Below are 27,455 nucleotides of genomic sequence, written 5' to 3' on the forward strand. Positions count from 1 at the left end.
ACATTTCTCCTTTCTTTATCTCCTTAATATTTCTTATATCCTTTAGCTCTAGGCAAAATAAGGTAAAGTAACCCTTCTTATTATAGCTATAATATATAGCCGAGGTAGGGTTAATTAGGGTATTATAATAAGTACTAGTTAATAGTATAGTATAGCTGGTTAGGTAAGGCTCGCTAGTATATAAATATAACCGCTTTTAGTATAAGAGCTACTATAGCTTATCTTTCTACTCTAGCTCCTATAGGTATAGTTAATAAGTTTTAACTGCTATAAGCCTTTTTTTGTTAATTAGAATAGGTATTAATTCGCTTTAGTTCTAAGTCTAGTAATAAATATTAGGCTATAAGTCTTTAGTAGGTTAGTAGGTTGTTTAAGGCTACTGCGATCTTCTCTTATAGTTAAACTATTAGCTTGTTATATAGATCCAAACGGTAATTCTTAAGGGGAACCTAGTGTGACGGCTCGAACTATCAAACAAATGTCTCGACAGAGACTTGAATGAATGCTTGCAAGGAGAAGCGAACGAATGCTGTATTACGAAGATATTAAGCTAAGGAGCAAGAGAAGGTGGTGAGGCCACGTCCATATACACATGCCAAGTCCTAAGCGAACCCCTGACTAGGTGACGCGCCCCAGCGCCGTCACACCTAGCCTTCGCCTATTAGGTATAAGAATCAAGTCTAAAACTTAGTAAAGAATTTATTTAACTTTATTATTAAGCTATTATAGTTATAACGCATATCCTATACTTTATTTAGGTTTATATATATAGTAGCTAAATACTATAGCATTTTGCTAATAGATATAAAGCGAATAGAGGAGTTATCCTTAAATTTAGCTTAAAGGTAACGTTAGGTATCTTCTATAGTTTAACTAAAAAGGTAAAGTATCTTAGCTTCTTTAGAGGGGAAATAGTTATAGTTAGCGCGGAGTTTTCCTTATACTTAAATCCTCTAATTCTTAAAGGTAGGGTCTATTTTATTAGATAGGGGTTAAGGGTTCAGGAGCTTAAAAAACTTTAATTACTTCGTTATTATATCTACACTCCCTAGTATATTATATTTAGTAGAGTAAACAGGTTGGCTAAGGCTTTAAAAGGGGGAAGCTAGGTTATTTTATAGGGCTATAAGGCTTTCTAGGATCTTTTATAGAGTCTCTTATATATTTTTTACTTTAAAATAATTAGCTTTCTAGCCGGCTATAAAGGCGCAAATCTACTCGCGTACGTCTATAATATTATTATTATCTTCAATTTCAAATCCTAATTAGATCTTAGGTTCCTCTTAAGTAGAGGCAGCTCTCTTAAATAAGCTTACTTTAGGTACTATTATTAGCTTCCTAGGGCTTATTGGTATTATATACTTCGGTTTTAATTCTAGGGGTATAGGTCTAGTCCTATCTAGCTTATTAAAGTGGGATATTATTAAGGCCTTCCTAGGCAGTATAGTTTTATTTAGTGTCTAAGTATAATATATTAACGCGTTATTGCAGACGAAGTTTTTTTTAGGGTAAAATATTAATTAAGGCCTTCCTAGGCAATATAAGGAGAGCTTAGTATAATATAATAGCTTATATAAATGCCTCTAAACTAAAGCTTATATAATACTATCTTATAAAGATATTAAGCTAAGGAAAAGGGAAAGGGGTTACTAGGACCGATGTTAATAAATATATAGGGTAAGCCGCTAAGGCGCTAGCTTTGGACGAGCCAATCGTAGGTCGGCAGAATATGGTAGAATTTGGCAGGTAACGTGCGATAGCGCCGTTATAATATAGTTTTCTCCAAATTTCCCATCGTGTCTATATACGCGTTTTATCCACTAAATATTAACCTTTATTACGCTAGGAAAATGCAATGGACTTTATATTTTACCTATTAGCAATATAATAGAGTTTCTTCCTCCACTCCTTCTCTATCTAATTCTTAATCTATATATCTATTAAGCTTTTTAATAGCTTATAAACCTCGTAGATCTACTACTTCTATATCCCTTATAATTAAAGATACGTCCGAACTAAATAAGTAGAATAACTATATCGCGAGAACCTCTACCAGCTAGCTAAAACTATAGCTATATATTCCTAATTAACTAAAAAAGCCCTTTCCCTAGGTAAGTATAGTAGGCTTACTAGTTATTATAAATACTAAGTTACTAATAAGCGGTCGCTTTAAAGATAGCCTTTATATTACCTATATAGAAGTATAGAGTAGATCTATTTTAGAATAGACTAGAGAAAAGAAAGAAACTCTAGCTATATAAGACCTGCTATCTAGCTTAAAAACTAGCTATACTACTTATAATTAACGGTACGGATTATATTATTAGCCATTTAAAATTAAAGTATACTATTATATTAAACCTAAAAGGCTATAGTAGTACTCTACGTTAATTAGCTACCTTAGGCCTAATTAATTTAGCTACTTAATCCTCTCTTATACCTAGTGGTAGTAAATAGCACCTATTTTAGGCAGCTGGCTATATAATAATAATTCATTGCTTAACGTCCGATTCAGATCCCTACTAGGCCCACGCGGACTACTCCTTATTTACATATGGGGAGAAAACTCTATTTAAGAAAAATGAGAAAACCCCGTGATCCATCTCCCCGCCTTTTGGGACTCGCCTACTTAGCGCCTACAAGTCGCCTGTAGTGCTCTACTACCTTACTATTTAACCTCCTTAGGAACTACTGCTGCCGTAACAAGCCTACGGACGCGCTAGTATCACAAACTTTTACTCTACTACTGTAGAGTTACTAGGGGGCACCTGCTGCTCGCCCCCTTGCCTTTTATTACCATTTCCCTTACAACCCAGAACTAATTTAGCACATTTTAACTAATAAGCCACTAGGTGACCGCCTTAAGGCCTTTTTATATTGAGAGCAGTGTATTATAGTTCTCTATGCTAGCTGCTAAGAGCATTATTTCTCAATTAGTGCGTAGGGGGCATAGCAGTATTACGTGTTTTAGTATCTGTCTTAGCCAGCTACATTCGCATCTCGGGCTACCTACTGGGACACCCACCCAGTAAAGCCAATCTTTTAGTCCTATTATTCCTGTTCTTAAGAGTGTTGCTATTATATTTTCTGCCTTTATTAGGCCTTCTTAGAGCCCTTAGATATTTACCCCCCATGGCGTTAACCATGCTATAGCTTAGGTTCGTCTTGCCTAAGTCAGCCTCTGTACCTTTAACTCCCATTCACCTCTCCAGCGTTAGTCCAACCAGTATTGCATTGCGGTAGATGGTTTCCCAGCGTTCTTACGTGTTCTACTTTAGCTCCTTTCTCTATCTTACTGTTGTCTTTACTAACCTCTTACGCGTCTCCCTTCCTCCTCTATATAGGCCTAGGCCCTAAAGCGGCACTATTCTTCTTCTGCTTTCTTCACCTATTTCTCTAATATCTCTTCCCTACTTTGGGGTTATTGGTTTGTTCTCCTATAGGGCACCCTAGGGTCCCTCTATAGTTTACTTAGGCGTATCTTAATGTACTTTATAACATTAGAGTTACGTTTATTTTACGTTCTTTACATTGCAGCGGCTTTAATATATAACTGTAGGGGGGGAATATTGGATTCCTTCTTAAGCAGTGCTGTGGCCGTTCGCTTATACCCGCCTGTAATACTCCGGAGGCAGGCTGTTTAGACCTTTTAAAGTAGTTTAAGGAGTGATTTTGGGGGGCCCTTCTCAGTTTCTCCAATGGCCCAGATACTAGATCTATATATTATAGTTAGCCGGATAACTGCTATATATAGTAGGCGTGACCTCTAGAAGCATGGACCCCATATAGAATTAACAATCCTAGATAAAGCAATAAACTATACTTGGCCTTTACAGGCCGCTTACGCCGCATATACGCTCTACCGGAGCTTACTATCTACCCATACTCCTAATACCCTTAGGCCCTAAACTAGTTAACCCCCAAAGCCTTAAATGCGAATTATATACTAGAGATCTGCAGATTGGTTACGTTTTCTTATAAAATGGATTAGCTAGTATTTCTCTAGTAAGAATTGGACTCTATAACGTTTTGCCTACTCTATATAAGTGTTATAGGCTTTCTCTAGTGTTCTACAGTTCTCTGCGGCTGTTGGCCCGTATATAATTAGGTTTATATCGTCAACAAAGCCTATCCCCTAGGTCGCCCCTTCCTTAAAGGAGTCAAGCAGGTTGCTTACAAAGAAAAGGAAGAGTATAGGCAAGAGGGGTGATCCTTGTGGTATTTCTGTTACAACTGCAATAGGGGGGCTCTAGTATCCGCTAAAGACCAGTAATATTTCTTTCTGGCCTATAAACCCTTAGACAAATTATATAATCCATTCTAAAAAGCCCTTTACCCTAAGGATATACAGGAGACGCTCGTGGGGTACATTGTTGTAGGCACCACTAATATCTAGGCTAAGCATTAATACTACGAAGTCCTTTCGCATCGCCTATGCAGATTTAATGGTGGCAGCGAGTAGCGTAAGTGCTAATAGTGTTAAGCGGTTCTTTCTTACCCCCATTTAGCTTTATGGTAGTAGGGCGTGTTCCTCTGCCGTGTCTACTATACGTTCCGCTATTACCCTTTCTAAGATCTTGCTAAGGGTGTTTTCTAAGGCAATAGGGTAGTAGCTTCCTAGGATTAAGTAATCTGCTTTGCCTTCTTTTTATAAGACAACCGTCGTTATAAATCTTCCGAGTCGCGGGTAGTAGCCTATAGCAAAGCATACTCTAGCTACATCTGTAAGCCAAGGTGCTATAAGTAGCCCACAGGTTTTTAAGGCCTCATTTAGAATCCTATTTAGTCCTAGTACTATATTATTTAAAAGGCGGCTAATGGTTCTAGCCATTTCCTCTGTTATTATGTCGCTGTTGACCCGCAGGCAAGTCACCGGTGTTTCGCCCGTAATATTACTAAGGTCTGCTAAAGCTGGTTAGGGGAAGAACCTTTCTATAAGGATCTTTGCCTTCTTATCATTGTCATTTATAGCCTATAATTCTCCTACTCTTCGTAGGGGTAGTAGGTATAGGTCTTCTACTAGGCGCCCTGCCTTTTTCTTTGCCCATTTCGCTATATTTTAAAGGCCCTTGTTATAGGGGAGGCTCAGGTTAAAAGTATACTCGTTTATAAACCGTCTCCAGTTATTCCTTACTTCTTTTTTTAGGGTATTCTTTAGCTAGTTTCTTATATCTTTATATCGTCTCTCGTCTTTAGGGTCGTGGCTGCTTATATATTTCCTTCTTACTCGTCGTTAGCTAGCAACCAAAACTGCGCATTATATAGACCATACGTATCGCGCGTAGGGGCCCGGTTTTAAGATCGGGCAGTGCTCTTCCAGCCCATTTTTAATTGCTACCTAGATCCTTTTTAGTCTTCGGTCGATTTCCTTAGGGGTAATTAATGGGCCTCGCTTATTTAGTATTAGGTGGATTTCTTCTAGGTCTTAAAGTTGTTATTTAACTACATTAAGGAAACTGTCTATCTTAAGCTTCCTTATTGCGTATCTTTTTCTATTTAGTTACGCTTTAGTATCTAAGTCTAGCTATATCTAAATAGGGATATAGTCTAGGGTAAGTGCCTATTTTTCTTTGGGGTTGCACCTTTCAAGTCTCTAGTATAGGCCTTCGTCTATAAATATAAGGTCAATTATACTTCTAGCGGTGCCTCGTTGCCATATAATTACTCCTAGGGGGGTGGTTAGCTTAAGGCCCCAGATATCTATAGCTCTTAGTAGGCACTCTAACTATTAGTCTGCAGCAATATAGATACCCCCCTACCGCGGGTAGTAAAGGTTTATATCTCCTAATAGGATAGACTCTGTACCTTCGGTTTCCAGTAAGCTTATTACTAATATAATATTCTCTGTTTATAGGACCCCTTCGACCCTAGGGTTATATATATTAATAATTTATACTAGTCCCCTATATATTTAGATTATTATAACTGCAATATCTAGGTTAACTACCTACCATAACTATAAGGACAGGCTGATAGCCTTACTAATTATAAAGCACACACATATGGCTACTTTTGGTTCGTATAGGAGCTGGAATCCTCAGGGGCAGTATGTCGATTATATAAAGGTATTATAATACGGCTCTTGTATAGCAAGGATATAGTATTTCTCTAGGTCTAAACTGTCTAGTAGGGGCCTTGCAAGGCAGTAGTTTGTGTTACCGCAGTTATACTATATAATGGATAGGTAGCGGACCCCCGGTAAGGGTCCTTCAACTCTCCTTCATTCCTCACTTCTTCTATTTCCACTTTCTCTAGGATATTCAGAGCTTCTATCTCTTATATCTACACCCTAGTTACTACTCATTTTATATAAAGCTTTCCATTCCTATATCTTATGTTCCTATTAGCGCTTCTATATCTAAATCTATTATTATCACCAGTTCTTCCCCTATTCTTACTGGTCGGCTATATACCCTTTATAGGTCGGCTGCAAATGTTATATTTACCGCATTAAGTCTAATTCTTAATTGTCCTAGTCTTAAGCCTGCTATTACTGTCCATAGGGGTCTTCCTACAGGGCGTCCTCTCCCTTATATCCCCTGTAACCCTTATATCCCTAATCGGTCTAGTAATATCACGCGGCGTCGCTTCTGGCCCGTTAAGGCTTAGGATAGCTAGCCTAGCCCTCCAGTATTAAAGGTAGGAAACGCTAAAAAAGCACCTACGTCCCCCTAGCTTATCGCCTGTTGTTTCCATTCATATAACCTAGCGTGCAGTTATTCCCACAGCTGTTAAGCCCTTACCTTCCATCTCCTATATTCAATGCAGTCTTCTCTCTCCTACGCCTTATATATACTTCAGTGGCAGTTCGCGCATTTTATTTAGTCTTAATTTAAGCAATATCTCGTATCATAGGGGCCTGCACAGTGGCCGCAGCACACCTATGCTGCGCATATAGATTAGGTGTGTCCCTATTATATACAGCAATAGCATCGTTCTAGGCGTAGTCTGTGGTTATAGAGCCTTGTGTTGTATATAAGGCCATTTATAATTATTCCTTTTTAGATAAGGAGTTTTTGCATTCCTAGTGTATGTATACTAACGATAAGGGAGCTATGCGTTCGTCCAGCGTCTCCCTAGCAAGTCTCCAGCGACCCTTATATCCTCTCGTTGTTCTTATTATATACTTAGTTTACATTTTCCTATTAAAGCCATTAGATTCAGGTGATTTCAAGTCCTAATATAAGGCGTTCCATTTATCTTACTATCTCCTATATAATTGCTGTGTTATCCGCCTAGCATCCCTTTTCTACCCTAAGGCTTATAGAAACCGCTAGGACTTCAACTAGGTAATCCTCACAGAGTACTTTTATACCAATACGTTCTCCTAGCCTATCCCCTACCCTTACAGCTCATTCCTTTACCTATTAGTCCTTTAGGGTGACTCTAATGTCTCCACTCTTAAGGTGTCAGACTATAACAGCGTTATAGACCTCTTTATGTATCTCTATAAGGACTTCTATTTCTAATTATCCCCTAAGCCCCTCTGCTTATTCTATATTTAGTCATATTATAATTATATACCCGGTTGTTAACTTAAGGGGGGTAGGTTCCCTGTGCTATAAAAGCACAGCTACGGCGGCCCAGGTACGGTTCGCCGGTAAGGGGGGATTATACTTATTTTTAATTTTACTTAGCCGTTAGAGGATTTAATTAAGGGTTTGCTAGAGGGGCGCCTAAGGTTCGCTAAACTAGCGGAGCCATTCTACTAGCTGCATTAGTTCGTTATAGCTAACGGTTACTCTCCCGCAATTTTAAATACTAGACGCGTCTAATAAGCTTTATATTTTATCAGATGCCTTCTTAATAGAGGTATTTCCGCTTTATAGTGTNGTATTCNCCCGTCTTTATTNTGNAGGGCNATTGCTNGGCNTAGTTCTAGCGGTCGCGCGCGAGTGCGAGCCACCGTCGTTTGACGTGTGCCTCCCCTGCGATGCATGCATCTCAGGGGGATTCTCTGGGTGTTTTTCAGGGTTCTTTTGGTTGGTTTTGGTCTTTTTGGGCCGGGTGCAGCAAGAGCTCCAGTTCCGTTAATCTTCGACATTTCTTTACAATTCGCAGCTGGCTATATATAAGCCTACGTTAATTAAAAAGTTCTATAGAATATTATATTTTAGTAGGCTATAAGTACTTATACTTGCGCGTCACTAATATTTAACTGCCCTTATATATAAGAATATCTGGCAAGCGTATATATATTATTAAGTAGCTAGATAAAATCTACCTTTAAACGCCAAAAGCCCTAATATTAAAGACCTTTTTATTATTTTATAAAGTAAAATTTACCTTTACTCTAATATCTAGACGTTAACGAATGGTATATCGCTACTTAATATAGTAGCTTACTTAATTAATAAAGGTAATAAGCTTTAATTAATCGTTATAGGACTTATATAGATATAAGGCTTATATATTACTAAGAATATAGTAATAGCTTTAGTAGTAGTTATTTAAAAGTATTAATTTAAATATAAGCTTAGCTACTTAATAGCTAATAATGCCACTAATAATAATAAACTTTATAAGCATCTTTTTAAAAGCCTCTTTATACTAAAAAACACAACTTTCGTATATTAGGTATATTCTAAATCTTACCGTTAAGGCTTTAATATATAGTAAAGGCGTTAACGAGCTTAAACGCTTATTAATTAGTATAAGTAGTAAGGCTAAATTTAACCTTATATAATAGGGGGGCGCCGTTAGTAAGGTTTATAATATTATTTAATATATTATACGATTTACGGCTTGCTATAAAGACTTTACTAAAAATTAAACCTAAGTCTATATAGAGGACGAGCTCTTTAATTAAGCTAAACTTATACTTATTAAAGATAGAGGTAATTAATAGAACTTTACCTACTATATACTTTACTAGGCGCTATTTCTTAAGAAAGGAATTAATAAACATTTACTTTTTTTAGAGGAAGTTTATTGATAATAGTTATAACCTTATATAGGACTTTCTTACTATAGAGAATTAGGTAGAAGTTAAGCAGCTTATTAAGATCTTAAAGCCCCTTATATTAGCTACTAAATATTTAAAAGGTAACGCTAATAACTCTAGGCTTAAGGGCTTATATAGAGCTCTATAGAAGTTAATTATAAATATAGAACTTCTTACTAGGTCCTTATATAAACTTAATAAAGCCTTAAAAATAAAAACAATTTCTTTATTAAATTTAACGTTAATATAGCTCAATAGAAGCTTAATAAGTATTTTAATAAGATAAGGCTTAAAAGCCCGTACTACTTTATTATAGTTATTCTCTATTTTTCTCTTAAACACGCCTACTTTTATAATAAGTAGAAATAATAGCTATAGTAGTAGAAGTATACCGAGTGGTATATAGAAATAGTATTTAATAACTATATTAATAAGTAAGTAAATAAGGAAGATAAGGAGGTAGTTAAGCTATAATATAAAAAGGTCCCTTGTATATTTAGCAATAATTTAAGTAATAAATATTTATAGTTTTTACTAGTTAATAAGCACCTTACTTTCTTATATTCGCAGAAGTAAATTAAGCTTACTGCTAAGCTTAATCGCTACTATAACGTAGGCCTTTAAATTATTAAGATCTATAATAAGAATAGTAATAATATAATAAAGCCTTATAGGAAATACTACGGTAGACTTATTAATGAGCTAGGTATATAGGTAAATAAGAAAGCTAATAACGTAAATATAACTAGTAGAGTAGGTTACCTAATAAATTAACTCTAATTATATTTTAAGATTTACTATAAAGAAAAGAACAATTTAAGTAGAGACTATAGTTCTTTAAATATGTTGGACTTATAAGGGGATATCACGTAGCTACGGTTCGTAGATAGTATAATGATTGTTGTTCTTCTTAATTGATTCTTGAAGAAAGGGGTGAGGAACTTAAGGTTCCTCACCACGCTAGTGCCGCGGCAGTACGTGACGGCAACTTGCCGTACGTAACGGCAACTTGCTATATATGGTGGCAATATACCTTATATAGTGACCACTTACCTTTATTCCTAATACTAGCAACTCTTTTTTTGTAGTTGCTATCTATATATATATACCGCTTGACTAGCGTAATAAATATTAATCCTTTTTACTTACTATTGCTATTGTAATATAAGTCTCGCTATCCTAAAATTTGCCTCTTAGCACGTAGTACTTTCTTACTTAGGAGTTGCAGGTAGATATTATATTCGGAGGGCCACTAAGGCGCTAGTAGTAAGCGAGCCAATAGCGATTTTCTATCCTAGGGATAGAAAATCCTAATTGGCTGGATTAAGTCAGGCTCCCCCTCTAAAAAAGTCTTAGTAAGAGAATCTAACTAATTAGACAACTTTGACCGCTAGTTAAAGTTCCTAAATATCTTAAGACCTTACGTAACTAAGAAATTTCTAGGGACTCCCTTTTAACCTAATCTTTAACTTATATACGTAGAGTATTTATATTAACGAACGTCTCTAATACCTTATTTAGGTTCGCCTTCGTCATTATATCTACTAGGTTATCTTAGCTATTAATTTATTAAATCTTAAAGAGTTTTTAACACTTATAGGATTGCTAAAGTGCTATAATATTAATTATAAGGCGCTTTTCTTTTGTGGTACCAAGCTTAACTAAATACTTGTAGAGGGAATATAAGTTAGTGTATACAATTATAGGGATAACAGGAAGTTTAAGTCGATTTATAATTATCTTTAGGGTAGTTCCAATTGCAATTACTATATTAACTCCGCTAACTATTTTATATATCTCTAACGCTAAAACACTTTAAGTAATACGCTTACTCTTAGTTAAGCTCTAATAGATAAGATTGCTATAGATTATAAAGTTATTCTCTCTATTAAATTCGTTTATAATAATAATCTTATATCCTAACTAGGAGCTAAAATCTTTATTATTTATAAATAATCTATTAATAAATATAAAGAGCTTAGCGGTAGGAAGATTAATAAGCATATAGAGTAGTCCCTGATTAAGATGGTTCATTTACTAGAAAAGACGCTTATTTAGGGCAAGAATATTATCTTTAGTTGGTTCCTGGTATTAGGCGGTAATAGAGAGATTAAATAAAGCCTTAGGTTAACAGATAAAAGCAATATAAGCTTCGCGAGCGCGTTACTTTATATATCCTTACTTTAGAGAATTAGTATTAATAACGTCGATCTTTTTACTTTAACCCTTTTGGCGTAGAGTAATAGAATCCTTATTTAGGGAGAGGATACATCCATTAATAAGTAATGGTGTTATTAAACTAAGCTTTTCCTTTGGCTTTGCTATAAGATTTACCTTCACTAGCTCGTTTTCTTTAAGAGCTAAAAATTGGTCGTCTCCTAAGATAATTATATTATTAGTTTGCATACTAATAATTCTAAATAGAGTTCCTGTAGTTATAATAAGGAAGTAGAGATTAAATATAGAAGTAGTTATTAAAAGCTTCTTTTTATAGTGCTTGCTATAGGTAGCCTACTAGTAAGTTCCTACCTTTGCGATTCTATATAATGGCTTAAGCACAACCATAATTATATCTTTAGGATACTAGTAGCGAATTTACTCCGGAAGGTATGCCAATATTAAGCGCTAAAGGTGCGTCTCTAATTAGGTATAAGCTTAAGTAATATCTCGCAAATAAACCGCTATTCTATTCTTTATCAAGAAGGGAGCTAGCGTAACAATAACTTGCTAACTAGCTCGTTAAATTATAGAAGATTGCGTAAGAATTACCTCCTTACTATTATTATTATAACCTTAAATAATAAGCCTTAATTTCTTAAATAGGGCATTAGTAGCTTTACCTTTAATCTCGTTAACCATTCTTAACTTAAAGATGCAAACTTTATCAAACTTAGTAGGGTCATACTTCTCGAATTTAAAGACTCCTCTTATAATAAGACCGTCAATTTCCTACTTATTAGATGCTTGGAAAGGAGCTCCTAAAGTTATAATACAGCCTTCCTTTTAGAGCTATTTTGCAAGCTTAAAGTCAGCCTTCTCTTTAGCTATTATAAAGGCCATTAATAACTTATTTCCACTTTCAATAGCGGTAACAAATTACTCTTCAAAATTAACAAGGTATTGGCGATTTCGTAATCCTTTTAGGCGACCTCTACCGCGTCATAGTTACGGCACATCTGCTATAATTGTATTAGAGTTATAGTCTCCTTCTAGAGCATATTAATTATAGTTCTCCTCCGGGGTATCCTCTGGGGCATCCTCTAGGGCATCCTCTAGGGTATTCTATAAAGGCTTAAAACTATTATTCCTATAGTAAGGCTTAATAACGGTTAAGCGGAATTAAGTGGGTCCATAGGGCATTTAAAGAGTGCAAGTTTAACTATTACTTATAATAAGTTTATATAGGCCTAACCATCCTCCCTTTTTACGCTATACCTGTACTTTAGATTAAAGTGGCAAATTAAGCGTAGTTAAGGTATTTGGGCCATTTCTTATTCCTAGTACGTTGTTGACCTAACGCGTAGCGTAAAGACGTCGTACCTCTTTTATTACTTTATAGATAGCCTCAGCTTATTATACAATAGAGGGAGATAGTAGAGAATTGTTAGTTATTTAAGGGTAGGCACTAAAGACTAGCAACGTAGGTACGAGCCTATCTAGACCAGCGGAATCGTTAATAGCCTTAACAGCCATCTATAAGATAAGCTCTTCGCTAGCGTCCTCTAGTTCCAAAGAAATAATTTTATACACTTAGCATAATAGCGTATAATATCGTTTTACTTTTCTAATACTATTATACGCCTTAACGGGGACTTCCTTAACCTTAATTGCTATTACCTTTATCTATTATCGAAACTCTATAAATAAGAAGTTCTTTCCTATATTATAGACGATTTAATTAGGGGGTCCTAGGTAAACATTAATCTAGCATAACTAAAGAATATCCTATACGTTCCTAGCTAATATATCCTTTAAGAATCGTGCGGCTTAAAAGGAGGTTAAGAAGTCAATAACTTAGAGTACTGGCTTGCTGCTGAGATATATAACGTTAACAATAATATAGAAGTTAAAGTCGTAGTTATCTTTAAGGGTAAACTTAAATCAGCTAGGGGACTTCTGGTTTATTTAGTAGTAATAGCAGTACTTTATAAGATACTTAATTGCCTTAACCTTAACTTCATAGCCTATTCGCTAAAGAACCCTAAGCAATTAATAAATAGATAGGTGGCCAAAACAATAGTGTAATTGGCGTAACTCTAACTTAGTTAAGTAGCTTTAAGTAATACTCTTTTTTAGTTAGTAAAGGAGCAACTAGGGGTAACCCTACTTGCGTATAACGGGCACCCAATTATCTCCTTAAATAAGTACATTCTTAAAGTTATTAAGCTTAACGCCTAATTTATCTATATCTCTAATACAAAATAAAAATAAGGTGTTCGTAGGAATAATATAAAAAGTGATATACCCTAAAGGGGTTTAAACCCTAATTGTGCTAAGAGAGATTGCAGTACCCTTGCTAAAACAAATTGTATATTAGCCTGCCGTTAAATAGTTAATCTAAACAGAGCTATTAAGCTGCTAAAGGGCTTAAACTTAAGGTTCTCCTACTATAGATACTCCTACAGCTCTAGTATCTAGTATAATACTATAAAAGACGTTCGCTAAGTATCTATTATTAAAGGAGAACGTAGAACTCTCTTTTAGCTTATTAAAGATATCTAATTTCGTAATAGAATGGAGCATAGATTGGTTATTAAGAACAACAACAATTTATATACCATTTACCTTACTATACTCAGTAAAGTATTAGTTAAGGAAGTAGTCCTCAATTTCTATATCTATAAGGAGCTATTCAACCTTATTAACCTCGCCCTTAAGATCTTCTACGCCTTCGTATTAAACTAGGAAGCTTTAAAAGTAGGCTATAGTAACCTTACAATTTCTAACATTTCTTATATTTTGACGAAACTTATTATATGCCTCCTTTCGCTTATTAAGGGAGTATCTAGTTAACCAGTAATTTAGCTTCTTATAAACGTAGCACTTTTTCTAGCAATTACTTTAGAATAAACCTCCATAAGGACCTCTATAATTGTCTTATAGTTAACGTTAATTATACTTTTTACCGTATTCCCTACTACGGCCACTATATATTTGGTTAGTTTAGTTATAATTATATTAGTTAAGAATGCTTAGTTAGGTAGGGCTTTTGGTATAGAACTATTAAGATTCTTATATTTATATTATAGTACCTATAGCAGAGCGTAGCTCGGCATATACTCCTTTAAATGTATCTATAGGTTTATATAGCGCCAAGTTGCACTTAGAAACGCTATAGCATACTAAGATAACCTAGTCCCTTAGGCTGTTCTTATTTTAGTAAGTTTTAGTAAGTCCGCGTTAGATTTTCTAAAGTTTATTAAAGAGTAGTTAAAGGTACTCTAAATAAGTCTTTATTAGGTTAGAAGCAATAACTCTCTAAAATATAGTCTCTCGCCATTTAAACATATAAAGTTAGCGATTCTTATTAGTTTTAAAGTAGGCTTTAGTAAGCTAAAGCATTATATTAAAGCTATAGTTTTTACCTATAATATAGTTATAATAGAATATTACTACCCGTCCCTTTAATATAATAGAGAAAGCATAGTAGTACTAGTAGCATTAAATTTTGACCTTATTATAACAGTTATAAAAGACCTATAGTTTTACTCTAAGTATATTATATAATTCTTCTCTAAACTTCTTCTCTTCGTCTAAATATACCTTTATTAGATTCGTAACTTCTTATAGTAAAGGGTTACTAGTTGGTTAAAGTAGAAAAGCTAAAGGCGGCGGAGGTAGAGGATAAGTACCTCTAGGTAGGAGAGTACCTTTAGGTAGGAGAGTAGCGTTCTAGGGGTTTTGTTCTAAATTAAAGTTACCTTTTAAAGAATATAGGTTAATTCTAGGTTTCCGTAGTTAATATATAATCTTAACTTCCGTCTATACTAGTTCTTCTATATTAGTAATAACGGCCTAAATATTACTAGTAATTAGGTTACTGTTCTTAGTAATATATACCCTATTCCTATAGAGGAAGTCTTAAAATTTTTAAATAATATTAACATTGCTAAGTGCCTAGGTGTTAGCGGTCCATCCTATAAAATCCTCCCTAAAATATTCCCATAGCTGTATATTAGCGTAGTGTTTACTTTAATAGAATATAATACAGTATAAAAGAAAGCTATTAACTTATTTTACAGTATAAGTTATTATATTAAAGGTAAATTCATCCTAATTTTTATTAATGAGTTTCGCGTATAAAGCTACCCTTAGTAGTAAGGAGTCTTCCTAGTTGTTTAAAGTAGGCGTAGCTATATTTTTAGAGGGAGGGAAGTGTTATTAGCGTAGGGATTATTATTTAGTACGCGTCGGTGATATATATTTGTTGTTTGGTACGCGTTTATAACGTATATTTGCGATTATAGGGCTTAGGACTAGTTCTAGCCTTAAATCGCGAAGACTTGTAAAGTATATTATTTTACGTAATAGACGTAAGAATCTATAATCTTAAAAAGGCTTAGGACTAGTTCTGGCCTTTAGATCCTTAAATTTATAGAAGAGTTTTATTTAAGGTTTAGGACCAGTTCTAGCCTTAAAAGATAGCTTCCTTTAGCACAAGTAGCACTAGTACAGTGGCTTGTCTCTTCTTAGTAAAATACCTAGCTGTTCTATAGTATAACAGTAAAGTTAACCACTAATCAGTATTAGACTTATAAGGGGATATCACGTAGCTACGGTTCATAGATAGTATAATAATTGTTATTCTTCTTAATTAATTCTTAAAGAAAGGGGTAAGGAACTTAAGGTTCCTTACCACGCTAGTGCCGCGGCGGCATGTGACGGCAACTTGCCGCACGTAACGGCAACTTGCTATACGTGGTGGCAATATGCCTTATATAGTGACCACTTGCCTTTATTCCCAACAAAATATATAATGCTACGCCTAAGAAATATACTAAGTACGTTAGTACGTTAGTATATTAGTATATCTTATATATTTCTATATTTCTATATTCTTATATTCTAAACTTATAATATAACTAGCTATATAACTTAGATAACCCTTATTCTATAGCTTAATTAGTTTTAGCGTTTTCTATATTATCTTAACTAACCTATTTATATCTCTTCTTAGTAGTTATACTATAGCTAATATAAGGTCTGTAATAAATAAGATAAATAATATCCTTCTAGATCCTCTTAATTAGTAGCTTATAACTAGTTAAGTACTCTATCTAGTCCTCGCTAAGATTGCCCTAGATTTATTTTTTATACTAGTAATAAGCTCTACTTATAAATAAGCTTTTAGTTAAGCTAAGAAGGCTATTACTAATAAGCGTAATAAGCTTATAGCTAACATAATTAAAGCAAATTAATATTAAAAGTAGTAGCTTCTTAAAGGCCTTTTACTAAGCAGCTTAATTTACTATATTAGCTCTAATAGCGCCTTAACTATATCTTAGCTAATAAATTTAAATACTAACCTAACTGGCTATAAGTTAAATATAGCGGTAAAAACACTAGCTAAGATAGGTAGGTTTAGTAAAGCTTATTCCTTAATAGAGCCTAACCTTAAAATAAAGCCCGCTTAACTACCTAACCTAGATCTTTACCCCTAATGTTACTATTAGTGTAAATATCTACTTTAAAGCCCGCGCGGCGTGCTAATTAAATCCAATAATACCTAACACTATTTAAGGTTAATTTAGGTAGATCTAAGATCGGACAATGTTAATATTTATATATACCAAAGTGCTGCCAAAAATCTAAAATCTAACTCTATAACTCTATTAGATCTATATAAATTACCCGATTAGAATAAGCGCGCTACCAGCTCTGCAGTCAGCGTATACACGTTTCCAGCGAGCGTCCAGCGAGCGACTTGATTAGCCGCAGTCAGTCAGCGGAAGGCGTCATCGCTCGCTGAACGCTGCCTGTTGGCCACACTGGCCATAGCTTTAGGGTACATAATATCGGTGTAAGGGATAGTAATAGAATAGTTATATGCGTCCCTGACTGTCTCTAATGCCTCCCACACTAGGTCTCACCACCCTGCTTATGTCTCACCGCCCTATTTCTGTTGCCTACCACCTGCCTGCGCCTACCTTATGTATATAGAGAGCTTCTAGAGCCAGCTTGAATCGACAGAGTTCTCATTCTAAGTAGTCCGGTCAACAATAGCCAATACCTTTATACAACTCGTTACCTACTTACTTTACTCTCACCATTCCAAACCTCAACAAAGTCTTGACTAATTAGCTCGATACGATGTGTGGCATATCTGTAATTGTCGCTCTCGATCAGAAGAAGAACTTGAAGAATAACATAGATGTCACGTCTCCTCATGAGGGAATAGTGAATGGCTTTCACCGAAGGAGCGTATCAGAGAAGCTAGAGGAGAGTCTAGACTTGCTTGCCCATCGCGGGCCAGACTCACGTGGGCAATGGGTTAGTGAAGATAGCAGAGTTGGTACATCCCCTATTCCTTCTCACAGCACAGTGAACTTAGTGAGTAAATAGAACGGTCACTAACATATGGGCTTAGCCCTCGGCCATGTCCGCCTTGCCATAGTCGACCTCAGCCCCAACGGTGTACAGCCGTTCCATGGCATGGATGGCTCCATCCATGCCGTCGTCAATGGAGAGCTGTACGATGCCGACCGAATTCGAGCTGACCTGATCCGCGAGGCAGGATACGTATTCAAGGGCCACAGTGACTGTGAGATCGTGGTCGCCTTGTACAAGCAACATGGAATATCGTTCCTGCGCCACCTACGCGGCGAGTTTGCGCTGTGCCTGTATGACTCTCGTGCCAAGTACTTTGTTGCAGCAAGGGACAGATATGGGATTAAGCCACTGTTCTGGACCTATCTCGAGGGTAAATTGTTGGTTGCCTCGGAGGCCAAAGCATTCTTGCCCTTAGGCTGGAAGCCGAAGTGGGATGTGAAATGTCTGATGGATGATGGATGGCGGCATGATCAGAGAACTCCGTTCGAAGGGGTGAACAAGGTACGAATGCCTGAAGGCCTGTGGCGAGTAAGACGCCGTATTTAACAGAGCATGCTAGGTTCGGCCAGGCCATTATCTTACCTGTAATGCATTTGGATCGATCGAAATGCGCCAATACTGGGATCTCAACTTTCCCAACAAGGTACGAGGTGCACACGAGTGTTTCCAAGATCAATTGTAGTTAATTGTAACGTAACTGATATTTCTAGGTGGTGGCCGATCCTCGCACCGAAGAGGAGATAGTGGAGGGCGTTCGCTCACGTTTGCTGGATGCCGTCCGTCTGAGATTGCGTGCAGATGTTCCCGTAGGTGTTTATCTCAGCGGAGGCGTTGATTCATCGGCCGTTGCTGGTATGATGTGTCACCTCTTCAAAGAACGGGGCAATAAAATTGGGATTGAGAAAGGGCTTGAGCGTATGACTTGCTTCACCATCGCCTTCGATGAGGCTAGCGGCATGGACGAATCCAGTGAGTGAGGGCTGTTACACATTATCGTGCTGCAAAAGCATGCGTTAGATATTGACCCAAGCAGGAATTGCCGAACGGACTGCGCAGCACCTAGGTGTCACACTTATTAAGAAGTATATGAATGAGGAAGAAATCGCTAAGCGTTTCGAGGATGCCGTCTGGCATAGTGAGCACCAAAATTACGATCTCAATTTTGTTGGCAAGTTTGCGTTGTCGGAGGCACCTCGGGAGCTAGGCTTTAAAGCAAGTTAATTGCTCAGACTCGTGTTAGACCCATCCAGCTAACGTTTTGGAAAAGGTAGTACTTACAGGCGAAGGGGCGGATGAGGTGAACCTTCCATTCAACTGTGTTGCAATCATAACCAATCATGAGGGCTGGGCAAGCATACTTATAGTCTCCAGGTCTTTGGCGGCTATCCAGCATTTCTGCCGGATTTTTTGCGCGAGCCAGATCATGCTTGGCCCTACTCAAATCTTACAGACGAAGAACGACAGAAACAATTGACGAAGGCTGAGCTTGTGGCTGCGGAGTTCTACAAAGGCAGGGCCCTCAAACTCTTGAGCCACGGGGATTCTTTGGCAGACCGACAACTGAACAACATTAGCAGTCCTGCCTCGTTGGCTAGTTACACTTTCCCGTTATTCGCCCCATGGACTTCGAGCTACGGCGAATCCGATCCTTGCGTCACAATAGCAAACAATGTTGACGGCCGCGTGCGAGAGCGGATGTTGAAGAAATGGCATCCACTGCATTCTGCATTGTACATCTGGACGAAGGGCAACCTAGCAAATGTCCTCTTAGCTTGCCTGGGCGACCGCTCTGAGATGGCACACAGCGTAGAAGGGCGCCTACCACTCCTGGACCACGAGCTCACTGAGTACGTCAACAAAGCGCCGCCGAGTCTAAAGATCCGGTATAACAAGGAAAATGGTTTCTCTGAAAAGTGGTTGTTGCGAGAAGCAGTGAAACCCTTCATTATTGAAGAAGTCTACAATCGGAAGAAACACGGGTATGCAGCTCCAACGGGATGGCCGAGGGATGGACCGTTGCACAAGTTGTTCCAAAGGCTAGTGACGAGAGAGAACGTGGAGCGTCTGGGATTTGTGGACTGGAGCAGTGTTGAGGATCTTGTTCACAAGGCATTTGTGGGACACAACACGGTTGCGCTGAGGTGTACTAACGTAGTTGCTCAGTGGGTCGTGCTGTCACAACGGTTCGGCATCGAAACAGCCACCCCTGTGCCAGACTCGACTTGAAAACATACAATCTACGAAATTACCAGTGAGGGTATGGGTGGATTACCGTTTCGCAGAAGTAGCGATCGAATATTGCGGGTTTCTTGCAAAAATAGATAGAGAATGCTTCTTTCGGATACATAGACCCTCCACCTTACTTTCCCTTCCAAGGTTGGTTCCACAAGCCAATACCAATTTTGGTGAGAGATTAGTCAAATTTTAAAGCTCTACAGGGCTTAACCTTACCAAGAACACCCTGTCAAGGCTCTACATATTATATTCAACATTCAATATTCTTTCAATATGAGTTATCAATTCAATATCAATATCATTACACCCTCATGTTGATATTGAATATTGATTAAAAGCCTGGGGTCGAGGTTGAATCCTTTATCCTTCCTGTGATAATACATATCGAACCGAGCTCAACCACTTCAAGAAAATAAATGAGCCTCATACTGAGAAGCGCTCTGGCTTGTTTACCGGTTCACCCACTAACCTAACCCAAATATGCTTGCAGTTGATAGAGTCATAACTCCTCGCCACATACAAAATCCTTTGAAATGCCTTAAATAAAAATGCCCTTCTTCTGCTGACGCGCAGTCGCAATCAACAGTACAACAAGCCATGCCGACCCCAGTAAAAGAAACACACCACTCCAGACCTGCACGCCAAGAAAATTAATCACAGGAGTTCCATTGCTGGAAATAGACGTCCTTAGCAGAGCACCAGCGATAGGCGCTCCAATTAACGACGCGATGGAACAAATGCCCCACGACATGCCAAGTCGAGTGCCCAGAAGAGATAGATCCGGGCAGATGTTTGGAAAGCAGGAGCCGGGCAGGGTTACGAGACCAGCAGAAAAGAAGCCTGCAATAGTCAGCCAACTGCTTGGTAGTACTCGGTGGTGTGGGAGGCCAAGCTTACCCCAGAGAACACTGAACGCAATGAAGGGCTTTTCGCTTTCGATGCTGATCCAGCATAAGGATAAGATTCCAGAAACCAAAGAGCAAACAATCCAAGTCAACATGCTACCAACATAATGCGCAACGTAACCACAGACTAGTCGGCCAAAGAACGACCCTGCTATGGAAATAACGAGAATGTACAATGAAGATGATTCTGATACTCCAAGTCGATCCTGAGCATATGTGGGAATGTAGAAGTATGGTACCATGTAGCCGAGAAACGTTAAAAAGCTGGAACATGTGAATAAGATGAATAAACGGTCCTTAAATGCAGATGTGTCGACGAGTTTCCGGGCCTTTCGGGGTTGCGTAAGCATGCTTGGGCCGCTGAGGAGGGCAGGAAATGAGAGAAGCGCAATCCCTAAAGCAATGACCCCCATTACACGTATGGCCCAAGGAAAGCCACTTGAGGCCGTTAGTCGATCAAAGGCGATTATGTAGATAACTCCGCCTGGTACAGGGCCAGTGAATAAACAGTAGTTCTAAATGAAATATGATTTGAAGGGTGAGCAGATGTAAGATGTACTCACCAACACTGACACCCGACATGACGATGCCCATAGCGAGGGCCCGCTTCCTAGAAAACCAGATGCCAACAAGTGCAAGGCTTGGTACATACAGTAATCCAGCACCGAGACCCATGCAAAAACCTTGTGCAAGAAAGATCTGCCAATATTCCTTAGCCAAGCTCAGCATCATGATTCCAAAGACCACCAAGAAATTTCCGATGTATAGCATTGACCGGAAATATCCTAGATCAAACAGCGGCCCCGATAGGACACCCACAAGAATGAGCAACCAAGCTTGAACGGTCCCTATCCAGCTGATGGCCGATGCAGAGGACTCTACCAGAAGCTCATGCCGATAGTAGGCTTGAAAGGCGCCGAAACTCAGTGTGAACCCCCTATGCGACATCAATGGTCAGAGCAGTACATCACAGGTCCGAATAGGTCAATGAGAGGCCCACCAGATATTAATGTAAACAAGGAATCCTCCAAGAACTTTCAACCACGCATGTAAACCTCCATCAGGCGCTGCCGGTAGTTGGGCAGGGGTGTTATTGTTCTCGAGATCCTGAATCGCTGATACGCTCGCCTCTAAAACTGCAGGAACATCTAATTCGAAAGTTTTCTCAATTTCGAGAACCTGATTCGAAGACATTCTAGAGACAATCGCAGATACAGAAATGGGGAAATGTGACTAGAGTGAAGTTTTCTAATCCCCGAATTCGTGTTTTGCAATGGTTCTCTCTAACAATGCTCTGCAATGGGGAAGATATAGTCAGATATAATAAATAAAAAACAACAACAGATATGCAAGGCTGGGCTAGCTTGGCATTATGAATAGCTAGACAAAAGCATGGTATGAAGCTGGTTTAGAAGAGTGGACAATGATTCCAAGTCTTTGGGCACAGGTGAGAGGAGAAATTCTTTGAATGTTGAGAGGACGTGACATGTTTTTATGCTAGTATGCACGAGAACGGCAAACTGTGCCGGTCAACTAGTCGGTCAACCCTAATTTATCAGCAGCTGCCTAGCTAAGGCGGCAACTAGGCTACATTATGTCAAGTTGTTTTCTAAACCGAGGGCGCCTCGTGAAAACGCCGACGATCGACAGCAATTGATTCTTTCTCCGCATTCCTTTCATTGGCCATCATACCGTCGGTAATTGGAGAAGCTTGTCAAGAGGCTTCAACCATTTTCAGACTTCAACCATCTGATCTGACGTAGTGCGTGATTAGCCGAGCATTAAGTCTGCTGCCGGAAGGGTTTGACTTATGGATTTGTTGGGGATTATATGTATAGTGCGGGTATGTCATCCCATCGCCCGTCAAGGTACTGCGTTATCGATAATATATAGCCCGTGCGTATAACACCAAGGAACCGTACTCAATCTATGCTTTCTGATTGGCCAAATTCTTATCGATAACGTAAGACGATAATTCACGGGTAATGGGATAGAGTGAATGCAGAAGATTTGAAAGAAAATAGCAATTTCATAATCCTTCCAATTTATTCCAAACTAAATTAAGGAGAACCGATTGTGACTTAAGTTAAATTAAGCTGGTAGATAATGTGAGTGATAGGGTTATGACGGTCGGCATCGTCATAACGGTTTGGAACATTAGGAACCGTTATAACCCTATTGGTTAGGAGTCTTCACCACTGCGTATACGGCTCTACGTAGCCGAAATAAGTGTCGGTTTGGGGCATGTGCACGCCCCACCTAAATAAAGCCCCCTGAGCATGCCTTATAATCATAACAAACCTTATAACACCACTATTTCGCACCCAAATTCGTTCGGTGTAATTACCAATTATGGCCTAAGTTACTAAGGAGCCTGTATCCCGAAAGATGCGGGTAAAACACTTTACTCTACCCCCAGAATTGTACCACAACGCTAGGGAAAATAAGCATTTAAAGACTCCTCCACGTATAGGAGTTCTCTACGCTAAAATCTATGGCTAATTACTGGGTAAGGCTATTCCTCTAGCTATTATATAGTAGGCTACTAGAATTGCTGAGCGCTCTTAGTAATGTATTATGGCCTTAAAGCAATATAGAACTATATATAATTCTAGGCTAGAAATAAGAGGGAGAAATCGAGCCCTTATAAAGGAAGACACCTACGCTATTACTATATATTTAGACGACCCTAATCTTAATTAAGACTTAAAATTAGCCCTATGGCAGACTATTATTTAAGAGGCCCTAAATTATAAAGATCTTCTAATGGTTTTAACTTAGAGAATAGGTTACTAACCTCTTAGAAATAAGCTAATTTAAAGAGCTATAAAAAAGGATAAAGGATATATTAATGCAAAGATAGAGGAAAAGAAGTGGCTTAACCCAGAGCAGGCAGATAAAAGGAAGAATTAGTACTATTTATAGCTAAAAAAAAGACCCTATCCCAAGGACTGGAATAATATTGCTTTTTATAATAAATATTACTTTAGTTTAGGTGTAGAAGAAACCCATAGGATTAAAAGAAAGAGTAGTAATCTTTACCGCTATTTATTATAGAATATTTATAGAAAGAAGGGAGTTACTAAAAAGGATAAAAAGGAGAAGGCCTAAGAGAAGAAGCATCTTAAACTATTTAATGTTTTTATTATTATTAGTAGGACCTAGAAGAAGTTCTTTTTATATAAGGTAAATAACTAGGTAGGTAAAATAAACTTAAAAGCCTATACTAAGTAGGTGTTGCTATAGCTTCTTTTAAAGTTTAATATTAAGGGAATTACTTTATATTAGGATGTAGATTTAGCGCATAAATTAAGGGAGTCTTTAGCCTAGGTAAAGGAATGGGACTTAAAGCTTCTAATATTGCCTGGTCTATTACTAGATCTATTAATTATAGAGTCCTTAGCCTATTCTATTAAGAAGAAGTTCTATTTAAAGCGCGTGGAAGAGGAGGATATAGCATTNGAGCGTTTTATAGATGTTTNGGAGAACTAAGTAGATTAGAAGAAGATTGTAGAGATATACAGCTGGTACACGAAGCGCCTGCATGAGTGCATTAGGGCTGACGGGCAGATAACTCGATATTGAATTNATTTGGCTGTATTGTGGTGTTGTAAACGATNGTGAAGCAATGATTTTGGTGGATGCGCACGTGCCCCAAACCGACACTTATTTCGGCTACGTAGAGCACGGTCCCACTTAATGCACACCAAATCCAAAAACACCAAAATTTTTAACCCTATTGTATACAATCAAAATGGACCCAATTAACGCCGCTCTTGCTGCATTAGAGCTATAAGATCCTCCTAATTACACCTGGATAGCTAAAGAATTTAATATCAATCGTTCTACGCTTTCGCGGCGTTATTAGTAGATTACTCGCGTTAGAGAAGATGCGACGGAAATAAAATCTCTATTAATAAGCTATATTTCAATCTATGGTCGGAGAATTCCACGCGCTATTTAGTTGCAACGTGGCGGTCTACAGCGTCTCTTCAATTCCGGTGGTTAGCGCAGCCACGTCTGCACGGCCTTTTTGTAGGGGAAGTTTTGGTATTTTTGCTGTTTAAGGGAAAGTTAATAAAACACGCTAACCACCTGTACATGGTAGATGGCCCGTGCGGGAACACCAGAATTATTTCTCCGTTGCGGGGGATAAGCACGTTCACTTGCAGCTAAATCATTGCCCCATACGGACGATCCTTTAGCCAGTACCTTGGAAGTTGTGAGATTGGCGAAATGCCCGTTCCTGTTGCCGAACATTGGTATTACTCTCTATACCCCATTCCCGAAGTTACTTGCCAGCGTCTTAAAGAGCACGGCTGTCTAGTCACCATCGGATTTTCCTGTGGCGATGTCTGGGACTCATAATCACTAACCCATAACACTGAACTTTACTTCCTGCTCTCTGTATCCGTTCCACCGTCATCCGTTCTTTTGCTACAGCTCCTGAGTACTCATTCGAGGTGATTATGCGATTAAGATAGCACCAGATGGCGGGCTTCATCCAAAAAGGTGCAAAGAATATTCTCCAAAAGAATCCAGAAGATGTGGTTTTCCTTTCTGCCTTCCGCACCCCCGTGACACGGGCGAAGAAGGGCGGATTGCGGAACGCCTACGACCATGAAATGCTCGCGGCTGTAAGCTCTTCTTTCCATGGCCTTTGGTCAAATTAGCTTACACTCCTTTTAGGTCCTCAAAGCCACCCTCGAGAAACACCCTAACCTCGATCCTTCCAAAGTCGAAGATATCATGGTCGGCACTGTGCTTTCAGAACTCGGAGGCTCTAAAGCCGGTCGCATGGCGGCCAACCATGTCGGCTTCCCCAGCACTACTGCATTCCATACCGTAAACAGGGCATGTGCGTCTGGCCTCGCTGCTGTGACGGGTATTGCACATTCTATTGCTGTCGGCAGCATCGATGTTGGCATCGGAGGCGGCATGGAGAGCATGACAAGGAACTATGGGTCTCGCGCCATCCCAACACAATTATGGAAGGATCTAAAGGAGAGTCCAGTGAAAGACGCGAGAGACTGTGTAATGGGCATGGGTAACACATCTGAGAATGTGGCGGAGCGGTACGGAGTCAGCAGGGCCGATCAGGATGCCTTCGCGGCGCGGAGCCAACAGAAGGCAGCCAAAGCGCAGAAAGAAGGGTTCTTTAGCCAGGAGATCGTGCCTGTTACAACGAAGTGGCGACCGGACCCTGAAGTCCCGGAGAACGAGGAGACGATCACAGTTACGAAAGATGACGGGATTAGGCCAACTACAACCGTTGAGAAGCTGGCAACGATGAAGCCAGCGTTCAAGGAAAATGGAACTAGTACTGCGGGGAACAGCTCGCAGGTGTCGGATGGAGCTGCTGCGGCATTGATGACGAGAAGGAGTACTGCTCATGCTCTGGGACTTTCCGGCTCGATCATTGGTAAATGGGCTGGCTCACAGGTTGTTGGGTGTGCTCCGAACGAGATGGGGATTGGACCCGCACTAGCGATTCCGAAACTGCTGGACTACACCGGCATATCCAAAGACGAGGTTGGACTGTGGGAGATCAACGAGGCGTTCGCTAGTCAGGCGCTCCATTGCATCCGGAAATTAGGTATGGATGAAGAGAAGGTGAATCCTAATGGTGGAGCTATTGCTTTAGGACACCCACTAGGCGCTACGGGTGGCAGGCAGTTGGCGACTTTGCTACATGAAATGGAGAGGCAGATGCAGGAATTGGGGGTGATCAGTATGTGTGTTGGGACAGGAATGGGGATGGCTAGTTTAATAGTAAGGGAATAAATGGCTGTACAGAGTTTATTCAAGATTTTAGCATTTGAGCCGGATTTGTAGGCGTTTAGTGTAGTATATACTTTCAATAAAATTTAGAGAGCACCAAAACCCGTTAAATTTTAGGCCCCACCCTATCTAGATTCTTCAGCAACGGTATGGTATTGTATGCCTATCTATGCCAATGTTGGACTGCCTAGTCTCGGGTTAATGTCTTTTTCTTTTTTTTCTTAGACCGCTCCGCCAAAACTTGATCAAGATAGTTAGTGGATTTGCTCAGCACCTTGTTTTCTGGTCCAGCAACTGTCGATTTTAATTGGCGAGAAGAGACCCCCCCTTTAATAGCATCACCACCATCGGTATTATCGGAATCGTTCCCATTCATGTCCAGTCTTCCTCGCTTTTTGCTTTTTGTCTCTAGAGGACTTTGGACATCCTGAGAATATGATCCCGAAATGTTCTTCTGCTTCGATCTCTTCGATTTAAAAGTAGAGGTCCGGCCTTCTTCGTCCTCACTCTCTTCCCGACGTATTGGGTGCTTCACAGGCTTACTACCTAGATTTTGTGATGGGCCTAGAGATTTCGAAGAGTTTGTAGCAGGGTGTGCTTTCGCAGCTTTCGCAGCCTTCGCAGCTTTTTTCCCGAGCAATTGTTTCAATAATTTGTCGTTAGAGGAGAGTTCTCGGCGCTTGAAGCTTCCGTCAGCCACGTCTTTGGGAAGAGGTGCCCCAATTCCCAGTCTGATTACCATTAGAACACACTCAATAGCTGAAGCACGGGACATGTTCAAGACCTACAGTTCGGGTACCGGAGTAAAAATCGCTTTCTCTTCATTCTCGAGCTCTTCCTCCGACTTGGTGTTTGCGAGCTCTTCAGGTGTCTTTGGTGGGAGCCATGAAGCAATGAGCCTCTGACTTTTAGCCAGTGCAACACTAGCTCTGTTAAATATAATATCTGCTTCGCTAGGTTGTGCAGGCATGTTAAAGTGCTTTAGTGTAAAATGTATCGAAGGTGTCGAGATTAATCGGTTGCGGTTTTCTTCACCACCT

The 27,455-nt window shown here is 38.9% G+C and overlaps 5 protein-coding genes across 5 annotated transcripts; 3 read left to right on the plus strand and 2 right to left on the minus strand.

Moving 5' to 3' along the window:
- Positions 1-17,254: 17,254 nt before the first annotated feature.
- On the plus strand, positions 17,255-19,960 carry K441DRAFT_706569 (asparagine synthase; the record flags this gene model as incomplete). The annotated part of the gene is made up of 7 exons (XM_067653672.1): positions 17,255-17,456; positions 17,532-17,995; positions 18,054-18,137; positions 18,205-18,463; positions 18,528-18,706; positions 18,762-18,791; positions 18,866-19,960. 7 exons carry the CDS (start codon positions 17,255-17,257, stop codon positions 19,718-19,720), a joined length of 2,073 nt encoding a protein of 690 aa, XP_067502104.1. The 3' UTR covers positions 19,721-19,960.
- A 72-nt stretch (positions 19,961-20,032) lies between these two features.
- On the minus strand, positions 20,033-22,088 carry K441DRAFT_639551 (MFS monocarboxylate transporter-like protein). Its single transcript, XM_067646582.1, has 4 exons — positions 21,635-22,088; positions 21,198-21,571; positions 20,627-21,118; positions 20,033-20,569 (listed from the first exon to the last, which is right to left on the minus strand). Exons 1-4 carry the CDS (start codon positions 21,826-21,828, stop codon positions 20,268-20,270), a joined length of 1,362 nt encoding a protein of 453 aa, XP_067502105.1. The 5' UTR covers positions 21,829-22,088; the 3' UTR covers positions 20,033-20,267.
- Positions 22,089-23,703: 1,615 nt separating this feature from the next.
- K441DRAFT_662708 (uncharacterized protein) lies at positions 23,704-24,183 on the plus strand. Its single transcript, XM_067649086.1, has 2 exons — positions 23,704-23,788; positions 23,965-24,183. The coding sequence occupies exons 1-2, from the start codon at positions 23,771-23,773 to the stop codon at positions 24,124-24,126; spliced, it is 180 nt and encodes a 59-aa protein (XP_067502106.1). The 5' UTR covers positions 23,704-23,770; the 3' UTR covers positions 24,127-24,183.
- A 626-nt stretch (positions 24,184-24,809) lies between these two features.
- K441DRAFT_706571 (thiolase) lies at positions 24,810-26,746 on the plus strand. The gene is made up of 2 exons (XM_067653673.1): positions 24,810-25,271; positions 25,324-26,746. The coding sequence occupies exons 1-2, from the start codon at positions 25,125-25,127 to the stop codon at positions 26,416-26,418; spliced, it is 1,242 nt and encodes a 413-aa protein (XP_067502107.1). The 5' UTR covers positions 24,810-25,124; the 3' UTR covers positions 26,419-26,746.
- On the minus strand, positions 26,450-27,425 carry K441DRAFT_662710 (uncharacterized protein). The gene is made up of 3 exons (XM_067649087.1): positions 27,204-27,425; positions 26,643-27,146; positions 26,450-26,607 (listed from the first exon to the last, which is right to left on the minus strand). Exons 1-3 carry the CDS (start codon positions 27,383-27,385, stop codon positions 26,583-26,585), a joined length of 711 nt encoding a protein of 236 aa, XP_067502108.1. The 5' UTR covers positions 27,386-27,425; the 3' UTR covers positions 26,450-26,582.
- Positions 27,426-27,455: the final 30 nt, after the last annotated feature.

This window comes from Cenococcum geophilum, assembly GCF_001692895.1.
Source record: "Cenococcum geophilum 1.58 unplaced genomic scaffold K441scaffold_31, whole genome shotgun sequence".
Taxonomy (NCBI): domain Eukaryota; kingdom Fungi; phylum Ascomycota; class Dothideomycetes; order Gloniales; family Gloniaceae; genus Cenococcum; species Cenococcum geophilum.